Raw genomic sequence first — 19,977 nt, forward strand, 5'->3', positions numbered from 1 at the left:
TATGTATACTTTGCTTCTTTTTCTTACAGGTGTTTAGTAAAATGATTTTAACGGATTTCAGAGTATTTTATATATAAAATAAATAGAGCTATGTGCTTATTAATTCATAGTTAAATCTAAATATGTGTACAGTTTGAACGGATTTCTCTTAATTTCTTTTAAAGACATCTTATCTGTTTTATACTTGTATAAATTACTGCGAAATGATAAATTTATCCATAAACGGACATAAAGATTTCCTGCAATCGCAAGGTGGCGACTGCTTCTCAACTGTTGAAAACTTTAGTTAGCCACCACCATTTCATCAAATGGAAACCAGTGGTATCGATAACAACCAGGAAAAAGGATTATCGACGTACAGAAAGGTCGAACAGACTGTAAGTCGGTAAATGCAGAAACCTAGTCGTGGATAAATTTAGAACAGTCGGTACGCAGGCACTCCTGCTGTCGGTACAAAGACTTACCTTCGTCCGTAAGTTACCAAAAAACATGTGCTACAATGTGTGTCGGTAATATAGAATCACAGATTTGTTATTTTATCACAAACTTGTAAAACATTACACAATTACAAGAGTAAATTGCGAAAACACAAAAATACGTACGGATATTAAATAGCAAAGCAAGATCTGATTGTTCTGTAAAACTTAGTTACGCCGAAAAAGCAATAAGTAATAGTAAACGTCGATACAAATTGCTGCATGTCAATACCGTTAGACAAACGGCAAATAATCTAGTAGATTAAAGATTGGTATTTATAAGCTTTCGACGGTTCCCGTAAATGACAGCGTTGCTTCTATTATTCCATATACGTCACACATCGCGGCGTAACAATAGCTTTTACAATAACCGCCGTCGCAATGAAAATATATCGGCAAAATAAACTGGAGCACTTGTATAAAGGAATCACCCCGGTTCAATTATGTTTGCTTGCATTTTCCGTCACTGGAAAATGATAACTTTCGATCAGCGTAAATTTTTCCTCTTGTTTATGCACATGGCGATATGTATATTCTCGTGATTATAAACATGTTCACGCCAAATCAAAGTTAGAAAAACCATAGATCAGCTTTATTACACATATAAAATGTCACTGGTGTCTCAAGATAATCATTAAGAAAGCGAGAAAAATTGTTCTCATACACACTCGAAAAGATGATAAATCGTACTGCTCGAGAATGGGTCAAATTTAAAAATACGTGCTGCATCAATAAAATTGGCAAATGTACCATTGACAAAAAAATTGTCGGTAAAACTGCCGAAAAGAAATTACTATTATAATACTTACTATTAATAATGGCGATGTAGTCTTACAATAAAAGTATAACATACTGAATTTCTTCTTTAGTTAAATACACTCATAATTAAAAGCACAGCGCAAGATCATTTGTTGCATATACAAATACATACAGCAATAAAAACACATGCGAGTAAAAGAATAATCTGTGATCCTGGTGAATTTATATTTTCATGTTTTTATTCTTTTGTATAATAAATTTGCTTCTCTTTCTCTTCACTTCGATTATAACGAAAATTTTTATAATAAAAGTGACGGTGAAATGAAATGGATGGGCAGGAATCGATGTGAAATAGAACAAATGTTTATGTACGCGTCACAAGAGATGAACAAGTAGGGCAACGAAAAAATTATCGATAACTGTACGTACGCATGCAAATTAAGAGTGCATGAAACAAAGAAAAAAAATTCAATAGCTGCGGGAATGACCTCGCGCATAAAATATTGATTATGTTATCGTCCACGGTCAATTAGAAAACATGATTCATACTCTCGGCATTATATCTTTCATCGCGAGAGAGACTCAAGACCACGTATGCAAATAAAATTGTTATCAATATTCCGCAACGTTTTATGAATAATCATAATGTAAATTTTGAGGATTGGCTTGATGAATCTGTGTTGTGATATTACTGCAATAAAATGTACTACAGTTTCACTTGGTTGGAAATAATACTTGCGAGATTACGTGTGTCTAAAAATAAAAAAAGGAACGAAAATTGAATTCTAGGAATACGTAATCTCACAATTCCAATTCGTGGCTGGGATCAAAATGTATAACAGAGAAAAAAATCACGGAAGCAACGAACAGCGAGGTATCGAAGGACCGTGTTTCCGGCTGCACACGTGCGCGCGGCCAGCGGGAAATGATATGCGAAAGGTAAATGAACAAAACGTAAGGATAACAAACATACGTGCTACGGTCGGTCGCTACTGCTGGGACACTGGGTACATCCCTCCGCGGGATGCCACTGTCGGTACGCACCTGTGTCGCTTTTCGTGGGACTCGGAAACTCGTGGGGCCAGGTCCGTCCTGAAAGCAAACATCGCGGAGACACGTTAATTTCAGCGGAAAAATCAATACGTTCCCGCGAGAGTGCCTCGAGGAACGCGCCCATTGTTAACCGGCGCTTCTAACGCGTTCGCAAACACCGGCAATCGTCGCAGTCGGTTTCGCACCGCGTGAAAGGTCCGGGCGACGATTTCGGGGACGACGGTGGACGACGCGCGCGCGCGCGCGGAGAAACGTTTTTGCCGGAGCGTCAACGAGGGGCGGAGGGAAAGGGGAGAGGAAAAAACGTGCGGACCAAGGAGCAATCGTGCGATATTCGATCTCGCGCTCGTCCCACACTTCCGGCGCCCGGCTGTCACAACACGCGCGATACGCTCGTGGACGAGAGCCGGGTTGCCATGGCGACGTTCGTTTATTCGCCGCGGCGCCGGCGAGAGGCGCCCGAATATAGTTTATATAAATACATACGCGTTTCATTATTCCCGATACAAATGGAATCAGTCGGCGCATTTCGGCCCTTTCTGCCGTATCGATTTTGTATAACTTACTTATGAGTTGAATAAATATAAACAGGAATTTAATTTGCCTACCAAATTCCGTGATTTACGCGCGGCAGCCCCGGCTGGCGATTTTACACCGCGCGCTTACGTGTACACATGTCGCGATAATTTATTTTTTCCAGGCAAATTGAGCAATTACACTTTCGCTCCGTAAATCTGATAATTGCACTTTTACGCGGGGCGGCAATGCAGGCATGAGTAGTCGGCGGGACACCGGCCCGGTCCTCTCGAAAGGAACCCGCGTGCGAACGCGTCAATGACTGCGCACGCAAGTGTCATCGGGGGGATGACACATGACGCTCGCGGGGATCGGTAAACAATCGGGGGGCTGTTTACCGGCGCGACGTCGGAGAGGAACGGGATCCTCGCGGCTCGGCGAGTCGGGTGCCGGCGAGGAGAGGCCGGTGCTCGCGTGTACTCGCTCGAGTAGAGAAACCGCGACAGGAGAGGAGATTACAGGCCGAGTGACAGATCTCTCGGGGCCGAGCGCGCACCACGCTCCGCGGCCGCGACGACGCGATCGCCGCTCGTCGCACGGCGTCACGTGCTCGCCGACGGCGAGGATCGATCCCCGCGACGTCCCGTCACTCGTCACTCGTCGCACGAGCCTCGTCGAGCGAGGGGACCGCCGAGACGACGCGGAACGTCGCTCTCGGCGAGTCCGCTTCTCGCGGCGCGGCCGAGAATACGGAAGGAGACACTCACCGCGTTCCACGCGTTCACGACGATCACTCGGGCGCCCCGCGCGCCGCATTTACATCATAGCACACGCGCGCACACACTAAATTCTACGTTCTAGGCGCTGATACTAGAAAAATCACGTGTAAAATGTATAAAAAAGGCGACGGTTAGGAATCTGCCAAGAGAATTGCCATGGCGATGCCAACACCAGGGCGGCCATATTGTGCTGCGCCGCGGCCGGTGCTGCCATCTGGGCGGCGGACCGCGGAAGCTCCTCGCCGGGCGCGAACGCGCGGCGGGGACTCTCACTGGGTTACGAGGCGCGAGATCGCGATATTTTCAGAATGCGTCGCGCCGGTACGATTGCATTTTCAAAGCCGGATACGTTGGACATTTGTATTTCGTTAGAAAACCGTTGCGGCGATTGATAGAAAGTCTCAACGTCGCGACGCGAGCTATTTCGCCAAGCAGCGCGGAGATGGCACCACGTGTCTGATCCGCCCGCGATCATCTCCGTACGAAATTATTGCAATTCCTTTTCTATCAGTTATTAGTAGACGATTATCCGTTTATCTGGGTATCCGGATATCCGAGATAGAGATAGATCCGAGATAAAATATTCGATTTAAGTGAAAATCCGGATATCCGGATCTTGTTCGGATCCGGATCTTGTTCGAAGTTAAATGCAGTGCTTAAAAATAAACGTGTTTTGGAGTTTTGAATTAATAAGTTATTTATTCAAAAGTTATTTATCCAAAACACGTTTATTTTTAAGCACTGCATTTAACTTCGAACAAGATCCGGATACCCGGATTTTCACTTAAATCGAATATTTTATCTCGGATCTATCTCTATTTCGGATACCCGGATATTTATTTATCCGGACATGATCGTCAGCCCTAGTTGTTAGACTGGTATTCATAGTCGAGTCTTATTTCAAAATCACCTTAATTGTTGCCTTAAGTGGTTAATACGGCTCTGTGATTGGTTAAAAACACATCAAGGTAGTTGTTTCCCAACTATACTAGTCAAAATGAGACTTGATTAATAAAGTTCGATAGACAATTTGAATTCTTTTATACTCAATTCAAGAACAGATTTTTAAACGCTATGTTGCTCCTCTTAAAATATTAAAAACCGAGAAAATAAAAAAAGAGTTGCAGAAAATGAAATAGTATTCTGAATTTCGTAGTGTTAGCAGAGCGTTGATCGTGGGCAGATCACATTTCATCGTGAATGCGATAAATTGTGAAAAGATATTTTAATTATCATAATGGAAAATCAGTTATGATATAAAGGGCGTTTTATAAAAATGAAAGTGTTAGAGCAGAAGCAAAAACGCAAAAAACACTTAAAACCAACAAACCGAGAGAACGGTATAAATCTACGTTGTCACATCCGCAAAGCATTACCGTGCACGAAGAAATTAACCGAGCCAAATTTTTTTTGATTTATCATATTCTGATGCCGGACGGTCAGCGTCGTTGAAATTTAAACATGCACTTCTTTAAATATTCAACTACTTTTGCTCGATTTTTGGTTTCAATCCTTATTATCTATTTTTTTGTTACTGACATGTCCAAGTGTCAGGTTTTCTATCTCAGCAGCCAATGGCGGTAAGCGAAATGTTAAAAATAGTAAATTTTAAGTGATTATATCTCGGAAACTGTACGGTAAAATCAAATCCAAATTTTACAAACATGCATATTGATATCTAAATTATTTTTGCTGCAAGTTTGAAGAAAATCTGTAACTTCATCATTTTTGACCTAACTACCTTAAGAGTATACTTAAGGAGATCTCAATGGATCTGGACTATCATATGCACGATGTAAGAACACCAGATGTAATATCCCCGTGGCTGCGCACTCGTCACTAATCAGAAGTTTGCCCCAAACCTTCAAACTGCGAATCATCGCGGTCGAATGCAGCGAGAAGCAATCATCAATTTGCCCCCAAAATTGGTCATATGCGCAACGTTTCACCTTGTAATTATATGTATAGGCTGCGGTCAAGCTGTCGCTTCAAATGTTTCCAAGTATTCTTCTTCTCCTTTCTTTCAGAAAAAGATAGAAGAGAAACACTTGGAAGCATTTGTAGCGACGGCTTGACCGCACAACCATGACATAGATGAAAAAGAAACTGTGTAACAGTAAATAGCTTGTGAGCTATTACGTAACTTGGTGCGGCACCGTCTCACGGTGCTCCAATCGATAGGCTATTAATTCCTGATAAGATTATTTCCAATAGGAAAATAAAATAAAGTGAAAGCCCGCGATCATTCTGGTCCTATCTCGCTAGGCGTGGGTTTTTATCTTACGCGAGCGTACGCGCCGCGAGACGCTCCTTTTATCTCGGCTGAAAGTTCAGCCGAGTGGAATAAAAATTTTCGTATGATAAAAGTTTCCACGGTAATAGCCATCTCCTTTTGACTTTAAGCATAATGCACGCGTATAAAATAATAAAATGGAGTAAACCGCGCACACCGCCCGTCCGCCCGCGCAGCGGATATTGTATCTGAAACAAACGGCTATTCAATGCCATGTCCTCGATTGTACGGCTCCATCGTCGTTCCGTTAATTATCTCGCGGAACGAACTGACTAGGGATAAGCTAGAGAGTATTTTTTATTCTCCCGCGTCGGGCAGCAATTTTCTAACAACAGAGAGAAAGGCGGAGAAGGCGAGGGAGGATCGGGATGTTATTAACAGAGGTCCGCGAGAATGGTGAGAATGATTGGTTTCGCGGCACGAAGAGATTTTCCAGAGGGTTGGAACCCGCGCTCTAAAGACAGGGAGAAAGGGAGTGGGAGGGAGAGGAGGCAGCTAGGAAAAGACTCGCGTGTCTAACTCCGCGACACGCGTCGGGTGTCGCATGCAACAAATTGTGAGCATCCACGAGATGCAGAGGGGACGCGTTTCACGCTAGGAACTTTGCGTTCGTCACAGGGACGTAGGACGAGAAGAGGCAGAAGGGGGTGGAAGGGGAGGGGGGAGGGGTGGCGGGAAGAGGAAGGCAGGAAGCAGGGAGACCATCGCGTTAAGAGTCGTTACGCGAGTTAGGATATCCGCCGCCATACGAACGCGAGTAACTCCTTTAACGAACTCCCAAACGAAGTTCGGCTTCTTACTCCTCCGATTTCAGAGTTACGAGCTCATCTAATTAATATCAAGGATTCCAGGCGCTCGGGGAAGATACTCGAAACACGTGCCTTCGCATTCACCGGCGGCGGATGTCACCCTTTTCCTCTTTCGCCCCCCCCCCCCACTTCCTCTCTTTTTTCTCTCCCTCCGAAACCCTCCGCCGCGTTCGTTTCCTCACAATTAGGGGGTGGCCCCGAAGTTCTTGCCGGTTAGAGAAACTGGTCGGAAGGAATTACTAATTACTCGCCTCCCAGCTGGAATTTAAAATTGTTTTAAGAGTCGGCTCGTTTTCGGTTATCCGATTATTGGCTCGTCGATATCGATGGATAGAGGGGGCCGATTAAAAAGACTCAGCCCCGACCCGGCGGTATCACGTAATCGACGTGACTTCCCGGCCGTCACGGGGAGAAACATAATTTTATTGCGCGGGCGTGTCTAATAACTCGCGCCCCGCGCGGGCTCAACTCGACCCGCACTCCCCTCCGCCTCCCCCCCTCCTCCCCATCCTCCCGAAAACTTGGCGCCGGAGATATATTTTCGTTTCATCGTCGTAGACGTTATAATAGGAGGAGATTGAGGTTGCGAGGGTGGAGTTTCAAACTCGCGTAAATGTGTGCGGCGCGGGGTCCCTCGCCCCCCCCCCTTTCTGATTACTTGGTAAACTTGGCGCCTGTCGGAACGATGCAACGAAAGCTTTTAGACACTTGTTTCTGGTGCGTTACGCAATCTCCATAAGCCAGGTTTTACCGGGGATTCGCCCGCGAGAAACTGACTGGCCCGGGTATAGATAGATATGATAGAGAGGGCACGCGAATCTCCTCACGACGTGACGCGGCGAAGATCTCCCCGGTCGCGGGCTATCTATAATAATAAATGGAGATGCCTCTTCGGGGAGGTAAGCACTAAAGGCCAACGGTACACGAAACTATTATTATTTTTCCTACTGGATTGCTTGCAAGAGCCAATCAGGATTTAAGCCAACGGCACGCGATACTACTTTTTCTACTGGATTGCTCGCGAGAGCCAATCAGGACGCAGTGTTTTAGACCAGGCGACTTAAGGCCAAATTCTGATTGGCCCTCGTAAGCAATCCAGTAGAAAAAAATAGTCGTTGACTATAGCTTTAAGTCACCTGATCGAAAGCCAACGGCACACGATACTATTTTTCCTACTGGCTTGCGAGGGCCAATCAGGATGCAGAGTTTTAGATCAGGTGACTTAAGGCTAAATTCTGATTGGCTCTCACAAACAATTCAGGATAAATAGTATCGTGTGCCGCTGGCTTAATTGTAAAACGCGACCCTAATAACTTTTTGGCGAGGAAACTAACGAGCTAGGACTTGACCGGGATTTGAACCCGAGACCTTCCGCTTGCGACTCTCCAGGCTCGATACTCTTTCTCGCTTGCTTATTTTATTTACGCGGAGTAAGTGCAAATTCAACGGAGACTTTAGAGCTTAATTTAATAGATAAGATTTAACGGGGGGGAAAAAAACGTGGATCTCGCGACGTGTTTCTACGAGGGACTCGCAGTCCGCGCGGAGAGACCGCAATTGTGTAGCTCGGCGCGCTCGCGTGCGGATTCGGAATGCAGGTCGGTGCAATTGCTCGGCTTGCGTTGCGTGTTCTGTCCCGTCCAATGTATCGCCCGAACAATATAGCACGTCAGCTTTTGTCCGCGCTGTCTGTTTCATTCGCCGTTAATAAAATACCCTTCGAATGCGCGCTGCGGGGAAGGAACGTCTTCCTCCGCCCGGTGCGCTGCCGGGTGAAACCGTACGCTCGCAAAGAACACGGGGAACGCTTGTGCGTTCTAAACTGCGGTGAATATCCGACGTTCGCACCGCGCGAATGAAAAGCGGGACCGAGACTCGAGATACGTCGTGTCGAAGCTGATTACGCGGGGCGCACGCGAGAGAGAGAGAGAGAGAGAGAGAGAGAGAGGAGGCGGCCCGTGAAAGGAGGACGAGAGATTGGACGAAAACCAATTTGACTCTGACTCGGCTAAAGAAGAAGATAATGAAATAAATATCGAAGGGAGCGCCACGTGTTTTCACCTTGTTCAACGGCATTGTGCGTATTGTAGAGTATTGTACGCGGTACAATGGGCCGCCCCGTCAGCGCCAACAGTGAGAGATCGGATTATTTCTCATCGCAGACGGAAGGGCGGAAAAGGGCGGGATTGACATTTTCGTAGAAAATGCGAAGAACAAACGGTATCACGTTGCAGATTTCCCACGCGCTTTTTCTCCCGCCGCGAGATTGTCAATAAGTCTCCCGTTTTCTCAGCTCGACATTTCACGAAGCACTCGTCGAATATCGCCTAATGCAAATTGCGCATCGCTCTGCTTCGGCGGTAATTACAATGATCATAAAGTACGTGTTGAAATGTAACGGATACCAATCCCCGGCGAGCGAATTCACATTAATTCCGACAAGCGAGCGCGTCAATTTCGCCTATTTACAATCGGCTATCGACTTTAACGAATCGATGTTCGATTATTCGGCCGCCTTCAAACCTGCCTTACCGCAGTAATATTGCGAATTTTGCCGAACGAAACTAACTGATTTCCCACGGGATAAATCCCAAGCAAAGCTGCCATACCTTGCCAGAAATGCGACGTAAATTTATCGTAAAGGCTTAGATTGCTATTTCACACGGACGCATCCCAGACCCTTTACCGCACGCGGTCTCGTAGATTTTAAAATACCAAGTCATTCCCACTCTTGTCGTACTCTCTTTTGCATTTCTTTAATAGAAAGTCTTGTCGTGATTCGCGACTTGATATACGAGAAAAAAATATTGAGAATCTAAATAACGTTAGAACTAAGCTGTTTCGTCCAACTCCCACAAGTTTAGAGCAGATCTCCGTATAAATATTTTATGCGATATAAAAAATACACATATTAATGCTTAGAAATATTAGGTGCAAATTCAGGGACAGATAAATCACGATGCCATTAATATGCCGTTAATATTACGCGTCGCACGGGAACGGAGTGCGTTACGTGTTGAAAATTTTGTGCCGGGGTTCACGGTATTGATCGTAAATCGTCACGTCGGTGTGTTTCAGTTCCCATTACCGGAAGGGAGGGAAATGTGCGTGTGTGACCTTTACGAATGTTACGTAGCACCCCAAGCGAGAGCGGTTTCACTGGAGGGTTGGCTAAAGAGACTGGGATCTTCTCGAGGGATTGAGAGGGGCCGGTGCCAGATTACTGAATATGCGGCGTTTCAGAGAGAGGAGTAGATCCGTGTGGCAAAGTAGAAAGGTACGTATTCGCGATAGCAATCGCTAACTCAGCAAGCTTATATCTGTGGCTTACGTAATTTCTGCCAGAATATAGACGTTATTCCCGTAAATCGAGATAAATTAATATATTTTATCCGTTTGTTTTGGAAATTATAGATATTTAATGTGCAGTGCGATGCAGTAATTCGGATCGCGTCATCTAAGAACATCCACGTTTAAATAATCAAGTAGTGTTTGCCCATCCCTAATTATTACTCGAAGCCAAATTAATGTAGACAGTCAGAGATCGCTTCTGCAAATACATCTTGTCCTACTTAATTATTTATTTATCGTAATTGAAGAGAACATCGTGACAGCCGCGGCGATCGTAAATTGTACGCGACCGAGAGACAAAATTCGCGAGCGCCGTACTCGCGAGACGTTGCGATTCAACGTTGCGGACTTAGATACGTGAGGAATTACGGGGCTTGCAACTGTTTGAGAATTCATGACAGTGTCCCGTGCCGGTAAAGTATCCAGATCACTCGATCGCCAACGGCGAATTCCTAAGAATTCCTTATATCGCTGAAATAACTGGTGTACGTGCCCGAGAGGCGGAAGCGACTTCAATTTCTGTCTCCGGAGGAGTGAAATCCGGGACGCGGAAAAATTTGCACGCCACGAAGAGTAGTGGTTTCACCGTCGTGAGAGCGTGCGAACGTCGCCGGAGCTACGCCGGCTGGACAGATAGTCGATATTTCCGCGGAACATATTTAAGCATGGCATTTAATAGTAACACCGAACACGTTATCCGACTGACCTTTCCTCGACGCGGCCGACACCTATAAACGTGTGTTTGATTTTCTGCACAGGATGCACGGTTGCAAGCGTATTATCGAGTGAGCTTTCGCTATTTGCGAAAGGTCAGCCACGAGGAGTCGCGTCCAGGATCCTCGTGGGTGAATACGTGAGGGCACGGCCGAATTATCGGCGGCGCGCCACGTCCTCGCCGCGGCGTTTAGGGTGTTCAGACCAGGGTCCAGACATTAGCCGGCGCGGAAACCGCAAATAACGGCGCGGCGGTATTTAACGTGACGGTGTTTAACGGGATAAAACGGGCAGGAAAATTTATATCTGGTTAACCGTCTTTAGTCGAGGCGCTACCGCGCGATCGAAAGGGATGTTTTCTTCACGCGCGGGTTACTTCCCTCGCGCGTGCGATCGCGATCGAGAGAGCCTCTGTTTCTCTGCCGCTCTTTTTCTTTCCTCACGTTGTTTACCCAAACGTTCCAGCAGTTTCATCCAATTTCACAAGCGTAGCGAAGAAGCAAAGTCCCGCACGAAGGCGAAAACACCCTATACAGTAAGTCGTTCGTGATCTCATCGCCGCGGTCAGCGGTATCCTCGCACAGGCGGATGGCATGTCTACTGGGTGTATTCCGCAAATTTTTTTTGCTGATGGGAAAAAATGCGTGACTCAAGGCGTGGCTGACGTGATACCGTTCTCAATTTACGTGAAAGCTACACGAAACGTCGCGCCTGTGCGGTGCGATGTTGACTGTTTTGCAAAATGCCTATAGCAAGGGGGTAACCACTAGCTCAAATGTTGTCCCATCATGATTTCATTAGACTTCATACGATTTCATCCGATTGCAAATAATTTTCTTATATGCACGTTTAAAAATAGACGACGTTGTTAAGAGCTGTTAGATTTCCTCAAAACATTATGTCTTTGATTTTATTAATAAGTATTTGCTTGTAGAGGGCAATTTCAATTAAGATTGTAGTATTCATAGAAAACGTGTTTCCTCGCTTCCCAGTTTTCCTGCCAGTCTAACCATGGTCTCGACGAGAATGTTTATTGTTCTAAATTTGCGCGCAAAGGTGTATCAACTCACTGTCCTAACAGCAACTACTTCAGTCTTATTATAAAACAAATCGTACACGCTTATAGGCGTGAGCTATGATATATATTTGGATATTCACTAAAAGAAGTAAATATCTGGGGACAATGAAAATAAGCTGAGAAAATGTTTAAATTTTATGTTCATTGTCTAACAAGTGAAGAAACTTGAAAATGAAGGCAAAACGATAACATGGAGATTTCGTAAGGATTTCATAAACATTTCATAATCATTTCGGAGATACTGCCTCATGATTACATTAAGTGGTTACCCCCTTGGCCTATAGGCTAACATGTGGCGGTTATATGAACGTTTTACGGCAAAAATTTGTCACTCCTTGCAGCCCCTCCTCCGTATTCGTATCGGCCATGCTAGAGTCGTTAGGGTAAACGACCAGTAATCGGCGATGCATCTTCCTCGCTCGAGAATGAACAGCGACAGGTCGATAAGCAGCGAGAGTGTGGACACCACCCTATGGTTGGCAAATCGGCATTAGATGAGTCCAAGTATGCACTTGCTTTCCGATTGCCCCGTTTCCCTCCGTTCTTTCCCGCTCTTCCTTTTCTTCCGTCGAAAATAGTTTTCGAGAGTACTTTCTACGACCGACACAATGCTACGATTATAACCATACGGGTGCTAGAGCGCGTTTCTCTCTGACATTAAAAACGCATGATGACTATTGTAGGTTTTACTGCGACAATTATTTTGAAAAGTCGAGAATTAAGAGTTATAGATTTAATAACGTCAGTGTTTTCTTGACCATACCTGGCATTTTTAATAATACAGAAAATTTATTGCGAAAAATGTTACCTCAGCCAGGGTGTGAATCCTGGACCTCTCCACAGTCTAGGCGGGCGTCTAACCAATTCAAAAAAAGTCGAAATAAACGCGTAGACAACATCTTCACACTGTTATTGCGACAAATATTATCATGTGCCTCGGTGGTCGAATTGGTGAGACGCCCGCCGAGAGTGTAGGGAGGTCCCGGTTCAAACCCTGGCTGAGGTAATATTTTCCGCAATAAATGTCCGGTATTATTAAAAATGTCAGGTATGGTCAAGAAAACGCTGACGTTGTTAATTTTCGCTGGCGAATATTGCGTACGACGCGCGCCAAGGTTTAGAAATTACATTGGGATCCAGTAATTACGCGTAAAAACTTTTGGCAATAAAAAGATAGCGAAAGACTATTGCCCTTAAATATGTTGCAAAGAGATTTCTTATGTGATTAAAATATATTTGAAAAAGCGTGTTTGGCTGTTTCTTTCGTATTCCCACTCCCAGAAATCTTTGCGTTATTTTTCATCCGTGTTTTTCCTATTATGACAGCTATATCAATCACAATGCAATTATTATCATCTATGACTAGAAATGTTTTAATTACGTACAGGATATTTGTACAAAGCATAATTTGTTTGCCGAAAGAAAGAGGAGACATTCTAGCAATTTAGTTAACTAAAACTGATTGAGAATCGCGAAATTCTGTCGCATTATGCATTTACACTAAAAAATTCAGTATCGAGTAAGATTAAAAAGACGTAAAAATGAGAAATTATAAAGAGTCTCAATCCAATTTATATGAAATACTGAATTATTTAAAATCATCTGTTGAATTTTACACATTCTCTCGTACGTTCGAATTCAGGAGCAACATTTATACTTTATTGCTCGGTCTATGCACGCGTGCAAGCACATTGCGAAGTGGATTATTGGCCAGCTGCTTCAAACTTGCTTTCTTTCAATTTGGTTTTTATGCAAAACGCGGAATGATTATCGGCACGAAATCCCGATACGCGAAGTCAACGTGAAAGAACATCGGATATGCCATTGTAGATTACATTTAGTCGTGATTCCTGCGTTTCATAACGGTGGATAATTACATCACCGACTGTCAATAATTGGTCGGTGACCCGTGCGCGAGATGTAAAGTAATGACTCCTGTATTGCCTGGCATTGCCGCGCGATATCCATATGTCAAATTGTGATGTGCCCTTCCGTACTGTACGTGGATACACGTACGGTGTAACTCGTATGTTTATTGTCGATCTGTTTGTCTGCGAGTCAGGTGCAATGAACTGCTGATAACTGAGAGTTATTAACGCACGCGATCCGACGTTACATACGCTCCGAATAAATTTAATCGGCGTGGCTTATCGGCGAGTGAATATCGCCGAGTGTCATGCTGAAAAATAATTGCGAGAAATACGAGAGAAATAGAACGGAAGTTTGACAGCTGGCGCCTTCGAGACACGTACCGTGCCGTTGCGCGGGATCTGCTTGAGAAATTGTTATCCTTAGAAAAATGCGGCGCTAATCTATCAATTAGTCAAATGTAATATTTTTTGCGACAGGCGAATGTACATCATTTTTCTCCAGCGGATTTAATTAAACCACTTGACCTAACACTTTTTCAAACCTTTGGCTGTTAGTACGAATAGCTGCGCGGGTCCATGCACGGTCAGTTAATCCCGGAAAAATTTCATTATCGTGTATTTCGCGCTCGGCCCAAAATTGTGAAATACATTACGCGGATTACCGCGCAACCTCGTAATCGCGTTAATGATTTGCGGTACGTTCGCTAATGATAGCCACGTCGTATCGACGCGAGATACGAGGAAAAGGGCACGGGGAGAAAACGAGAGCGAAAGAAGGGGGGAGGAGAGGTGGCGGTAGCGTAATTGCAATTAATACCCCGTACTAGCCCACGGGAAATACAAGGCACGCGCGCGCTGGACTTTTCGGGCGCAAAATTATCGCGACGGCACGGCGCGAAGCGGCTGGTTCGATTCGCGCCGTTTACAACCGCCAGTTAAAATTAGCCTTGCAACAAGTTATATTGGTACATGCCGTTTACCCACGATACCCCGCCCGTTACCCACGAAATTCTGAATTCCGGTTGGAAGCGGCGAATCACGCGCCTGAAATCGTAATGTTCGTGATAGTCCGCGTAACGCTGCATACCGTAATAATTCCATCTCGTATAGATTTCCCGGCTCGGCTAATCATTATTTCTCCGCGGGCCGGGGATATCGCGTCGACGAGCCCTCCCTTTTGCCGAAATTTCAATTTCGATACGCGCGCTCGCACAGAAATATGTATAGGCGAAAATAACGTATCTGGAGATGTTTATGGCAACGGTGAATACAGAAACGGATATTCCCCACGAGTCTAATTAACGTTATAGAGCGTTGCACCATCAATTTTGTTGAGATGCGGCTAATGCACCGTAGAAAGGTACAATTCCGTGCATAGCGTATTGTTTTCACAAATTATCCTGAAAAACAATTCCTCGGTTTCTCAAATTCTCCCTCTCCCTCCCTCTCGCGCCCTCTCGCTCTCTTCCACGTTTTGCACAAGCGGATTGAGCGTTTCGCACGGCCGATTACGCGCGGCGTATCGGTGCTACACAGCGCGCGCACTTCGATAATAAATAATAACGATCTGGGAAATTTTTTTTTTCTAGTGGCTGTACGATGGAGCCGGAAAACAAAATAGAGGAGAGGCCGGGCTCGTCGGTGGTGAACCTTTTTTTTTTGCAGTGTTTTCGCCGCACCGGCTGCACTATTTATTCGCGTTGCACACGGCGCTGCCGATTTGCATCAGTTTGGGAAGTGAACGAATAATTATTTTAGCAACAGCAACAGCACTGGCGTTGTCGCCGACACCGGCGGCGTGCGCAACGGCACCACCGACGACGGGGGCGGTTTAATCAGCCTTCCATTGTAATGTTGACAACTATAACGGAAATGCTGAATAGAAGATTAGACTCGAACTAATGGGTTCTATAGAGGAGATTTGGCTCGAAATAGGAAATGGGCGGAATGATTCTAGTCAAGGGAGCGATCTAAGGCTAAACAGACTTGAATTTCGCGTTTGACTCTAACGGCCCCCGTTCAATGGCGCAATCTCGTGCGTGCAATGTTCGCAGTCGTGAAACATAAATAGCTACGGATGTTCTCCTAAAAATAAACCTTAAACGCCCAAATTTCGCAGTGGTTACATTTAGCTACGGGCTAATGGTGCCGAGTGTCGTTCAAAAGCGACCTACACGAAATCCTCGTTTGTTCCAAATAAGTAGAATATTTCAGCGTCTCCAAATGGCAAATATCGATTCCCTTTTCACTTCTCGCTCTAATTCTATTTGCGTGTCAACTCCGCCGAGTACGATTCTTACAGCTAACAGCTTGAAATTTCCACAGTGCGCGCGCGACGAGGCACCGCAGTTTCTCCTCCGCATTCGGTGCTCGCTGACGAAATGGTCAGCGGACGATTAAGACCGTATGACATAACTTACGAACAAAATATGGCAGCAACAAATTTTCCGATAGGCAAATATTTTTCGACGGTGTAAGTAATAATACCCGGCAGCGAAGAGTAAACGTTTGCACGGGAGAAAAGAGGGCGTCGTTGATACGGTAAACAACGACGTACAATATATTATTACTTGGCATGGCAGTATTCGTGGTACAACGATAACACTTGATATTCATAAAACCAACCGAGCGAGCTAGCACGCTTGCCGCTTAATACGGAAGCGCCGAGACAAGCCACGCGCTTCTGTATAACTCAATAACGCTTATGTAAGGTGTAAGGCTTTACGTTTTATCTTATCCGGTCCCGAGCGAGGGGCATGACGACTGGCGGCGCGGTCTCTCCCTCGTCGAGAAGCGAAAAGGTGCGAGCGAATAGATTACGGCGTCAAAGCAACCGATCTTTTGAAAAACGTAATTCAGATAGTCGAATAAATATGGCTACGGCTAAATTGAAATTTACCTTGATACCTTTTTACGTTACTCGTGTGCCACAATACAACTCTGCTGTTCACGGAATAAAACATTCTTAAATATACCGGGTGAGTCTTTTTAATCTTAATCCCTTTGAAGCATGGTGGTGACCCCACGTTACCACCTCAACTTCTTTACTTTTTGGCCATTTAATTTCTAGTTAACGCATTTAGGTCGGGTTTTTTGCGATAAGAGAACATAAAAAAAAGTTGAGTAGTCTTTAATATTTATTGTAAAAGTTTTATAACTAAACAAATATGAAAGAATATCAATTTTTCCGGAAAAATTCATTATTGACCAAGTTTTTCAAGATTATTTCTTGAAAACTTTGTACAAAGGGGTTTTCGGGGTCGCTCATTACGAATCTGATGTCAGATTTCCAAAATTCAAAATGACCGACCCAAAATGGCGGATGCAAAGTACGTGAACTTTTAAGTTTTCAAGTGTTTCAGCATTTTCGTTTGATTACGGTATTTAGGGACTCATCGCGTCCGCGTCGTTTTATCATTATCATTTTAAAAGTTTTTTTGTGAAATTGCACATTTTCGAAATATTTGCCCGATAAGATTAAAAAGACACCCTACATAAATTGTATCACAGCTGTAGGAGAATGTGAAAGTATGAATGAGAGTTAAGGCATTGTTTGTAAACCAAGTCCACTTCTTGGCATGTGTGCCAAAGTTAAAATAAATTATTATTAATAAATTGTGTAACAATTAAAAGAGAACTTTGTTACATATCTTCATCTGGAAGATATAGAATATTATCAGCTCTTATTTTATCGTCAAAGAGAACCGCGAAAATTAATGTTAGGATGTAAAATAGACGGAAGTAATTGCGTTAAAAACCACGCGAGTAACGTAAGGTTAAGGGGGTGTAGCTTCAATTCGTTTTGCAATATTTTTTATAATTACATTGTATTAAATGTATTAATGAAAATGTTGACTGAAATAAAATTTATCCGAAAACAATGTTTTACTTTAATCTCATGCTTATAACGTTTACGCTCTAACACGGCGGAACGATTTTACATGACATTATGTGGCTTTATGTTAATTTTAATTAATAATTCGGCGCTACGGGTATTTATTGGCGCGCAAAATGCGATTTCAGGTAATAGCGTGGCAGTGGCACAAAGAAAATAGTACATGATAAATTTTAATCCAATATTTTGAAGTAATTACATCGGTACACCTCCTCGTGGTTTCATCGTCCAGAAATCGATGGCCTGCGCCCCGATATCTGGAATAAGGACGATTTTGCGAAGAATATAACGTGCTATTACGTTTACTAGGGTCACAGGAACCTCGCCGGCAGTAAAAGTATTTTTACTGTGACATTACTGGGTTCAGCTATCTTCTTCTGCCCTCGGCCGCTCCGCGCCGCGGAAATCGCTTTTCAAATCGCTGTTTACGTAACCGTAAAAGGACAGTGGCGGATCGAGGGCAGACAAAGGAGTGCGACGACACGGAACGAAGAAAGCGACCATCGCGGGAAAAGTACGGTGACGAAGGGTAAAGAAACGACAGAGAGGATTAGCATAGATATTGGAGCTGAAAAACATTTTTAACTTTGTGGCCATATTAAGAGCAGTTACCGTCTCTATTAACTTTGTCATATTTGTCACGTGGATTTTTCAATAAAACATATCATTCACGAAACAAAAAGTGGATATGCACTTCTCTCCTGTACAAAGTTAATATTAGACAAACGATCTAAATCTCAATTTCATCGCTATTGGAAAAAAACCGCATGTGTCAGTGGCGTGTGAGAAATTACAAATTTATGTAACGCGAAAAACGATTGTGATAAAATTTTCGAGAAAATAATTGGAGACCATATAAAATAGAGACGCTTAAAGAAACGGCGAACAGAATTTAACTAGATCTCACGGGAAAAATGCTTACAAAGTAATATCACTGCAGTTTTATCGCGCTCGGGTGCGTCAGCGACAGATCGGTAAATGTCCTTTCTCGTTTCGAATATAAATCGAATTTAAGTAAAAAGATAATGGATCTTCGAGCGGTTCTTACTGGATTTTCGCAGAAGATTCTCAGCCGCGCGATTGAATTCCGCCGAGTGCGCTCGAGGGTTGACCGTCAGTGGCGGCGAATTAGCACGGTCTCCATTATTTAAATCCAGCGGATATAAAAGGGGGATCAAGGCTAAGTCGCACTCCGAGATATTGGCTATCGAAGCCTACCGGCGAGACACTTCCGTGTATCCTTGTGTGAAAAAGGGAAAAGGACCGACAAAGGGAAAAGGACCGACAAAGGAAAAAGGCCGGGAGAAGAGGGACGAACGTGGCACGCGTTAGACAGAGACGAAGAGACCGACGCGAAAAATCTATCTAATAAAATTCCGGCAATGCCGGTGCAAAGGCCGGCATCGCATCCGGTTCTTACATACCGGTTCGATACTTCTTCGTCGGCGAAAGGAGTCGGCGTTACGCGAAAGAATATCCAGAAAAGTAGAGTACGTATTATCACTACGGCTTTCCGCGCATAGATAGTTTACGATATCGTAAAAATTCTATCGCCGTGCACTTTCAGCGCGTATTGAGTGTACAACACCTATCCCGCAAAGGAGGGTGCTCTCACGTCGGTTTCCGTATTCCCCTTGTACCGGGGCGAGGAGCTTTATCATCGTTTAAATTCTAACCTCCCCCCCCCCTCCCACCACCCTCTCGCCCGCGTAAGATATCGCGAGCGATCGATTTCGCGGCTTGCGTAATGGACAATTTGAATTTACAAAATTCTGCTGCGAGCTGCCTGGCTTTATTCTCCTCCCTTTTCGTGCTATGTAAGCGCGTAATCTACTCGTACATCTGTGGATATACAATGTCCACGGCGATGCACGGGTATCGTTATGGAGAAACATGACGGTTTTCGATCGCGAACTCTGCGCCGCGAAGCTTTGCGCAACTTGTAAACATATAAATCTGTCTCTCTCTCTCTCGCTCTCGCAAAATGGTAGTCGTATAAAACAGTTGTCCAATTCCCAGTGAAAAAGCTGTCATTTGATTTTATTTAAACAGCTTTTTTCACGAGCTGTATGTACATACGTCGCCGACTTCGATACCACCCCTCCCCGATAAATCCCTCTTTTTCCAGGCATTGCGATCATATCGAGAAACGCAATCCCCTTGCTACGCACATACCGACCTCCTATCTTGCATTCCTATCCTTCGAGATTCCCCGTGTAGCATGAAAGGTCATCTGATTAGAGACACGTTCGTCCCCTTCCGGCTTTGAGGATTCTGTTGACGCGAGAAAACGAGGGAACGAACAGATGATTGCAGCATTAAAAGGAAAGGAGACACGGGTCGCATCGAGTCTTGTTTACGGCGCTTTCCATTTACCGACACA

At 44.4% G+C, this 19,977-nt stretch overlaps 1 protein-coding gene across 8 annotated transcripts in view; it reads right to left on the reverse strand.

Annotated features, from left to right (window-relative positions):
* The window catches only part of LOC105567774 (tyrosine-protein phosphatase Lar), a 419,078-nt gene that overhangs the window by 292,388 nt on the left and 106,713 nt on the right, over positions 1-19,977 (reverse strand). For 4 of the 8 annotated variants that reach the window (XM_012022899.1, XM_012022898.1, XM_012022897.1 and 1 more), the window contains exons 1-2: positions 3,572-3,609; positions 2,209-2,327 (exon numbers count right to left, since the gene is read on the reverse strand). Coding sequence is in view for 1 of the 8 variants with exons in the window: in XM_012022896.1 (XP_011878286.1) it covers positions 2,280-2,327; positions 3,572-3,620 (97 nt within the window). In the remaining 7 variants the exon portion in view is untranslated. Of the gene's footprint in view, positions 1-2,208; positions 2,328-3,571; positions 5,569-19,977 lie in introns of those variants that run through there. The other 4 variants (XM_012022900.1, XM_012022901.1, XM_012022896.1 and 1 more) reach the window with 3 other exon arrangements.

This window comes from Vollenhovia emeryi, unplaced genomic scaffold, assembly GCF_000949405.1.
Source record: "Vollenhovia emeryi isolate VEMERY1.0 unplaced genomic scaffold, V.emery_V1.0 DF939134.1, whole genome shotgun sequence".
Classification (NCBI taxonomy): Eukaryota; Metazoa; Arthropoda; class Insecta; order Hymenoptera; family Formicidae; genus Vollenhovia; species Vollenhovia emeryi.